This window comes from Hakea prostrata, chromosome 1 (assembly GCF_041222555.1).
Source record: "Hakea prostrata isolate BN-2017 chromosome 1, UWA_Hpros_2, whole genome shotgun sequence".
Classification (NCBI taxonomy): Eukaryota; Viridiplantae; Streptophyta; class Magnoliopsida; order Proteales; family Proteaceae; genus Hakea; species Hakea prostrata.
Window position 1 is genome coordinate 22953559 of NC_142600.1, and position 8503 is coordinate 22962061.

The 8503-nt window shown below is 38.4% G+C and overlaps 1 protein-coding gene across 1 annotated transcript; it reads right to left on the minus strand.

The window, feature by feature from the left end:
- Positions 1-3422: 3422 nt before the first annotated feature.
- Positions 3423-8248, minus strand: LOC149028336 (protein EIN4-like). Its single transcript, XM_089135922.1, has 3 exons — positions 7559-8248; positions 5222-7106; positions 3423-4038 (listed from the first exon to the last, which is right to left on the minus strand). Exons 2-3 carry the CDS (start codon positions 6959-6961, stop codon positions 3502-3504), a joined length of 2277 nt encoding a protein of 758 aa, XP_088992048.1. The 5' UTR covers positions 6962-7106; positions 7559-8248; the 3' UTR covers positions 3423-3501.
- Positions 8249-8503: the final 255 nt, after the last annotated feature.

Sequence of the window (8503 nt, forward strand, 5' to 3'; positions counted from 1 at the left end):
TTAAAAATTCAAGGTTCTTACAAGTTCTCAACCATTCTACTAACTTTCCATCAACAAGAAAAAATCATATTACAATTAAAACTATTGTCATTTGATTTTATATCATCCGATTACTTTCTAGATACATGGTGCAATCTTGATTGTTGGCTACAGCTTGCAGCCGCTACAACAAATAATCCTATAGGCGTGGAGCCTGGATTCAAGATTCAAGATTTCACACTTCACACTATTAGAGGGTCAAAAGACCCCTCCAAAAAATATAAAAAATTAAAAGGCCCAACATTGGCTTATATAAAGAATTTTTTTAAAAATGGGGAGACAATGCCCCAAGTTAGGGTGTAAACGGACCGGATTTGGATCGGATAGTGGCATATCCATATCCGCATTCTATTATATTCGGACGGATTCGGATAATATCCTATTGGTTTTCGGATGGATTCTGTCTGATTCGGATGATAATCGGATAGTTATTTTCTTAAGTAGATTCTTCTAAACGGACATGAATATAGATTGAATAAAAATTTCGATTACCTGTTTACATATTTACCTTTTTATTTGTGAGTACTAGGTTTGAAATTTAAGAATTTAACAACTTTGGTAGCTATTTTAATAGAAAATCTAGAAAAATAATCACATATCATATGCAAAATTTATAAAAATAAGAATAATAAATCTAAATAAGTAACTTAATCGGATAATTTTATCGGACGGATAATATTCGGTAAGAAAGCAGGTATACCATATCCGCATCCTATTAATAATCAAATGGATTCGGATACCCCTAAACGGATGCGGATGCTAATTCGGAAGCGGATTTCGGTTATTCATTTACACCCCTACCCCAAGGACAAGAATTTACCATTTCCTTGTCTTCTTTCTTTTTTTGGGTACATGAACAAGTCAAGCCTGAACCATTTCAAAATACAGTACAATTTTTTTAAAAATGGTTTCTATTGTGATATGGTAATAGTTTTTATGTAGTATTGAGATATATACTAAAAGTGTACCACATTAATTTATTTATAGCATTTATGAATCCACCTTGCGCCAAGATATCGGGCTGAGAAAGAAAATTCTCTACTTGACCATTGGAGGTTGCTTAGTCGATAATGTTCAGCACTTTTTAGTGAAGAGGTCACCGGTTCAAAGCTACATGTGGTATTTGTAAAGTCTTTAAATCTCTAAACCTAATATAAAAGCCACTAATTCTTAAAAATAAAATAAAATAAAAAAAAAAGAAGGAGAAGTTTCCTTTCTTGATGGACTAATTTGGGTTTTAATGTCAACCATTAGGCCCATCATAGAAGCTCTCCGGACAAATAAGGGCTTTCCCTAATCAATCAACTTGAGCCCTAACAAGGACAAACCATCTAATCCAATCCAACAAATCAGTTTTCTCCATGACCTAATGATATTTCTTTGCTGGCAAAAGAAACAGCTAATCTTTGCTGGGAGACTCACCCACCACATCCAAGTGTGCGACCGGAATCGAACACCGGATTAGTCAAGGCAAAGCCTTGAAAACCGGGGTTGGCAACCAAAAAAAAACAGCTAATCTCGTTTAATAAAAATGCAAATTGATTCTTTTGGATTGGATTACCAAAACTGCTTAAAATATTCCTAAAGCATTAGGTGACTATGAACCCAGTCATGCTTGTAATAGATTAGAACTTAACTAAAGTGGAAAGGAAAAAAACTTAAAGGCAGAAGAGATCCTAATTTAATAACTTTAGTTTGATTTACTCGTGTGTCACTTAACATTATGATAGAATTGATCATCTGGTCCACAAGGCAGCCATTGAAATATTCGTGCTGGAGACTATCTTTATGCAACTGATCAGACTAATGTTTCTTCCTTAATCTTCAACTTCTATAATTATTTTGGTTCAAGACTAGTTCTTGCAGTCAAAGAAACTAAAGCTAGATACAGAGAATTTTTTTTTTTTTTCTGGGTAAAACATAAATAGATAGATAGATGGTATCAAACATCAAATATTCCCATCTGTCAGCTTCAAAGACTAAATAAGACCTTATTTAGTTGAACACTTGAACTAGAGCCATTACTGGTTGTCTGGTTCTTCCAAGGACAATCAATGGTGGTTGACCTGTAAACACCTTCACCACATGACATGAATGGGCTGTGCACATGCCATGAAAATTGAAATTCTTTTCTGGGTTCTCTCTTAGATCTGCAGTAAAAGCTTTCATAGATCTCCTCCTCTTTGGATCTGGAGAAAACAGAATCATCCACTTGAAGAGACTGAACAGCATAAAATCACCATTAATGGTTAGACATAGAGACCTGCAACTCACAATTATTTTTTTCCTTTTTTGATTTCTTTCAATGAATTTTTTCTCTGCAAGAGTTGGGTTTTCTTTGGTCATTTCATTGTGATATTAAAGTAAGGATAATCAACAGTTTTGAGTGTGTGGTGGGATGGTGGTGGACATTTAGATGATAACGTAAAGAAAGGTACAGAATACAAAGTCATATATATAATTCATAGCTTTTGCCTCAATAGTCAATAGATTAAATCTTAATGTAGCGTGTAAACCTAAACCATCTTGAAATGTTAAATATTCCAAACCACCAGAAGAAAATTACAATTTTCAATTGACATTGCAATTAAAGGAAAGTCCTAATTGGACCTGGAAAGTGCATAATTTGCCAATTTCCAATGCATTATGGCATGGACAACCGCAAAGTAGCCTTCCTAAAAATAGAATAATAATCATAATTAATCAAAGAGAAAATCTGAAAACATGGGCTGTTTCAACAGGATTGTAATTTAAATTTGTAATGTTACACATATAATCAATAAAAGAATGAAATATTTTTAGAGCCAGTTTTTATAAATATTTTTTAAACTTTTGAATCCAAGAGTATCAAATAATTCAGTTTTAGATCTTCAGTTCGATTTGGATTTAATCCTGAACAATGATCATACAATCCAAATCCAATCCAAGAACCAAAATGGTTCTAGAATTGAGTCTAAAGCCAAACTAACTCTGCACTAGTTATTGTTATGGTCAAAATTTGATCTTGTCTGGATTTTCATTGCATTGTACATTTGATGATATCATCTCCACAAGGCCTCTTGAACCATCTATTCTGTTAAGCAAAGCTCCCTTATTTAGAATCTGTATTTTTCACTTACAGTCTTACATAAAGCATATTGGATCTTTTAGAACGGGTGGGTATATCAATGATTTCCATTAAAATATTGATTTGCACTTATGAAACTCAATTTGAGAGACAGATTCGGCAAAGCAAAAAACCTAAATTTTTTGTATACAATTTGAGTATGAACCTTGTCTCTGTAACATCCCTGTAAGTCCTGCATCTCTTGGGAACTGAAGCTGATCATGGTTGTTCGTTTATTTGGTAAAGACACCTTCCCAACATCACAACCCCACCCAACACCCCCCCCCCTCAAAATCAAACAACAAGATATGTAAGAATTGAGTGCCTGATGTTAACACGTTTAACTGGCAGCTGCTTCACACACCTTTGCTTGCCTGTTGCAGGACTCTCCGGAGCTCATCTGCAAATCCTTGCAGCGTAACTGGCTTTCGAATGATTCCATTCATCCCAACTTGCAGGCATCTCTCCCATAAACCTTCATCGGCACTAGCAGTTAGTGCTACAATGAGTGGCCAATTCCTGCTCCGGAACTTTCGAATCCTCATCGCAACCTCAAACCCATCCATCTCAGGCATATGGAGCTCCAAAATAACAATTTTAAATCTAGTCCCTGAAGGACCAAGAGCACCAAGGCAATCAAATCCCGAGGATACAGCAGATACGCGGCAACAGAGCTTCTCAAGAATCTTCTTAGTCACAGCCCTGTTGACATCATCATCATCAGCCAGTAAAACTTGAAGACCTCTGAAATCTGAAAATATGCGCTCTGAGGATCCTGGATGCTCAACGATTCCCCTCCCAACTGGACTTTGTCGCTGCAACTTAAGTACGAGTGTCATGCTCTGTGCAAGACCTCGACTGTTTGGGCAAACCCAGATGTTTCCATGCATCATCTGCATATTAAAAACAAAACTTAAGCAAAATGAATGATAAAATAAAACTGAAAATGAATTGTTGCATAGGGCATGGCACAAGAAACAAAGGGTCTTCATTAGAGTTATAAAAGGAAGAGCAAAACTGAGGTGGGAGCTAGTCATTGAAGTGAAATGAATAAAATAAAATACACATGAAATGAATTGTTGGGACATGGCTCAGAATACAAAAGGTCTTCATTATAACTATAACCACTAAGGCTAGTTTTCAACATTAAATAAATAGTTACCTTTGGGCTGAAAAAAATAAAATCCATAACTAAACATATTACATATATTTTCACAAAGTGAGATTAGGCTTCGATGAGTTAAAGCTGGATTGGCTGATTTAGATATAAAACAGATTGATGACTAACTTTTCCAGTACAGCCTTAAAATAAGCAAGGAATTCTCTGTTGCCTAAATTGCTGAAACAGGAGTGATCCCTAAGGGCGGCCAAGTTGCAACCTAATAGACAAAAGATGATTTTAGAAAGAGCAAAGTCGGTTTTACCAACAAATCCAATTGTGGTAGGCTCCATGATATACCTTCCATAGGATGAAATTTAAACATTGCAACATCTGTTAATAAGAACCAAGAAACTTACCCAACCTTTATTAGCTAAGTACCTCCATGGGGTACGACTTCCATGGGTTATGACTTGATTATACTTTTTTCTCAAGGTGATGAGTGGAGGAGGAAGATTTCTAGGAATAGAGATGTCTAGGGATGTCACATGTATGTCACCCTATTTTAGCAATTATGATAATGCCGTATCATCCATCACGGAAACGCTGCATCTCCAAATTTATGGATGTCACCTTATTTTAGCAAATATGGATAATGTTGTCTCCTGGATTACAGAAGCAATGAATCTCCAAAATTTGCAGGTTACTTAACAGACCAAACAAATGTTCTTTTGCAATGCATTATAAGAAGTGTGCACCTAACTTGACCAATTCCTAATCAAAATTATAGAGATAACTATTAGGTAAGTTATAGAGGAAGGAAAATGATTATTGGCTTTTCTCAGGTGATGTGACACAAAATTTATCATCTGACTTATTAGCATAGTTCCACAACTTCCTAAGCCAATATATGCAACATTAGCCTCTATAGGTGCAAGGGGGGGAAAAGTAGAATATTACTATGAAGAAATTCTTACCTGGACAAGTTTTTTGCACATGCTGAAACTGAGGACTCCTTCAATCCCCTCACTGTTGTGTCTCCTACTGGCAAGCTGCATCATTGAAATCGAGCCTTCTGATTGAGAACTGCCATTGTCAATCCCAATTTCAAACTTAATAAAAGCATATCCATCATATGAATCTGGTCTCCACATAGCCCTCTGTTTCTCATTACTTTCTGCTTTTCCAGTATCTGAAAGGACCCACAAGGTTATAGATTCTCCTCCATTACACCCACCCAAAAGATTCCCAAACATATGCAGAATAACCTGAAAAATTCTTCTATCATCACCTAGGACCCAATCTGGCACTGAGTTCTCAACCTTGATTTGGAAATTAAGACCTTTGCAGACACATAAACATTTGGCAAGGCAAGCTGCTTCCTGCACCAAAGGATGTAGCCGGAAAGATCTCATTTCAGGAAACCTTCCCCTGTCTGTGTTCGAGATCTCCATAACATCATTTATCAAAGTAGAAAGCACACTGCTGGTCTTCATCATTGCTTCAATGATGATCTGTTGGTCACTAGTCATATTTTCATTCTGAATAATAGAAAGTAGGCCCATGATTGAATGCATTGGCCTCCTCATGCCATGGCTCATCACCTTCTGAAATGAGTTCCTTGCTTGGCTTGCCATCATAGCATTCTTCCTAGCCAGTTGCAATGCCCGGTTTTGCTCAACCAATTTCTCTCTCATAAGTTGAGACTCTTCTAACACTGCAGCATGGGAGAGTGCAACAGCTACCTGGTCAGCAACTACCTCAACTATCTCCAGTTCATGGAAACTCCAAACTCTAGCCGGTGTGTTTGGAAGAACCAAAACCAGTATCGCATAACATTGCTGAATTAACTCTGGTGTACCTCCTTTGAAGTTCGATACCCTCAGCATTGGCATCCTTATAGCTGCAATTGCCCCTGGCTCACCAGAACCACCACTGCTGGCAATCCCAAGGGCCGAGTCAGCCCTGAGGATCTTCACTCCCTTACTCTCCTTGGCCTTTTGGATGTCTGGATCACTGATTGGTAGAGAGTTACTGTAGGTATTGGAAGATCCCTTCAACTCATGAGTGAGGTACATTTCAGTTTTGTTCTCATTGGGCATCCATACTGCACAATTCTGCAGGTCCAAAGTCTTTGAAAGCTCAACTAGAGTAGTGTACAATATTGTATGCCTATCAAGAGACTTCCTAATCTCATGGGTTAACATTCGGACATGCCAACTTGCTTCCTTCTGCTTCTTCATCATCCCAACTTCTCTGTCAAGCTCCCAAGCTTTCTTCTTCAAGAATAGCTCTCTGACCTTTACTTTGAGGAGCAGAGGGATAAGGGTTATAAGGGTTATGGCAGTGGCACAGGAGACCACAGCGGTGAGGAATTTGGCTATAGTGAGCGCCAGCATCAGCTGGAACGAGTGTGGAGCATAAGTCCAGCCATTGAGCAAATGGGTCAGCCCACATAGGACAATGAAGGCGATGAACTGAAAGAGGACCCATTTGAAGGGGACGTTGGAACAGCTAACGAAGTAAAGGAGCTCAATAGGGATAGAAAAATAGGCTACAGCAATCAGGAAATCACTCACTCTCTGGCATTCTAAGATGTTCTCCACGCTCCAGAATCCCTCTTCATCGCAGTTACAGCGTCCGTATCCATTGTCAATGGCGGACACAGAGAGAAGGAAAGAAGAAATCAACAGCCCATGCGCTACCCCTTTTAACATTGCATCTGCGGACTCTGCTTCAATCCATTAACCTATATAGTCTGATCTTTCAAGAAGTAGACGATACTGGAAACAGGAAGGGGGAAAAGAAAGAAAGAAAAAAAAAAAGCTTGATGCTTAGAACCACGCTCCAAGATCCATTTCCCTGAACCAAATAAAACCAAAAAATCATTAGAATGCATAAAAACCCAAGTCTCAGATTTTTAAGATCTAGTTAACCTAAGATCCAAAATCTCCCATTCCTCCATTCCCAATTTCCCATCTCTCTCTGTTTCGATGGCTCAAAAATCAAATTCGATAAAATAATATTTTGATGATATCCTTGTTCCCAATCCCCAACCTCCTCCTTTCCCTTTCAGCGCCTTTCTGCGTGTGGTCTCCTAACTCTTCACCCACCCCCATGAAAAAATGTCTTTCTCCATTACCAGTCTTGCTCACCCCAAATGCATTAGTCTGTTAAAATTACAACTTCTCCTCCGCTCACAAATCACAAACCAAAAAATAAAAAATAAAAACTTGAAGAACAAAAACTAAGGCTTAAAGAACTGCGAACCTTCTAGAAACCAGATTCTATAAATGCAGAGCTAGTATTAGTACCTATTTTCCTTGGGGAAAACAAGAAAACAGTAGTTCAGATCTCGTCTTCTTTAGTCATTCCATTACTTAGCACGAGCCACCTTCAAACTTGAGGCTTCCATATTTCAATGTTCACTAATTTGACAGTTACGCAATTCCACCGCCACGACCTCCCTTCTATCCATCCAATCTTCATACGGCTTCAGAAGAGAACCACCACCAACCACCGTCTCTCCATTCATACAGAAACAACTGCCCTTCCTATACCACTACAGAGGGTGGAAGCAGTTCCCACCAAAAATAATTCCTCCCAGAAAGTGAGAAAACCAGTCTCTACGAACCCACGACGAAGGAGCCCAGTTTGCAGAACAGGAGACAGGCACGGAAACCCCTTTGCAGAACGGAGGAGGCGATTCTTATTTCTATCGCTGGGTTTGTGATTCTGCGTTGGAATTCCAAGCAAACAAAGAAAGCATATCCAATATATCTGATTCTCTCGACCCTTACTGGTTGTGGGCTTTCCAAACTGTTTACTTGAGGGTCGAGAAGACCATAAAGCTTCAAAGGAGAAGAACCGAAATAGCTTCAGAGAGCATTATCGCTGTTGTGCTTTCTCCCTTTCTCTCTCTCTCTGTATTCTCTGTTCTATGCTGAGAAGTGAAACCAAAAAAAAAAAAAAAAGAAGAAAAAAAAAATCTTGGGGAGGACCAGAAAGAAGAAAGAAGCGGAGAAATACGGAAGGTAGAGGACACAGCAAAAGGGAGAAGAATGAGAGAGAGAAGAAAAGGCATCGTTGTTAATGCAGTGGGACCTACCTCTAGTGGGACCCACCTTGTTACATGAAGAGAACCTAGACGTTCTTCGGTTCTTCCCCCCTTTTCTCTGAGTCCCTCGTCAGACGGGGTTCAGAACCAAGACAATTTTTCTTTTTCTTTTTCTTTCTATTTTTAAAATTCAAAGTTGAGT

Coding starts and splice junctions, on each gene's coding strand:
- LOC149028336 (XM_089135922.1), bottom strand. CDS start 6,961: ATGTTAAAAGGGGTAGCGCATGGGCTGTTGATTTCTTCTTTCCTTCTC. Junction 4,039..5,221: donor TGTGCAAAAAACTTGTCCAG/GTAAGAATTTCT, acceptor TTTAATATGCAG/ATGATGCATGGAAACATCTG.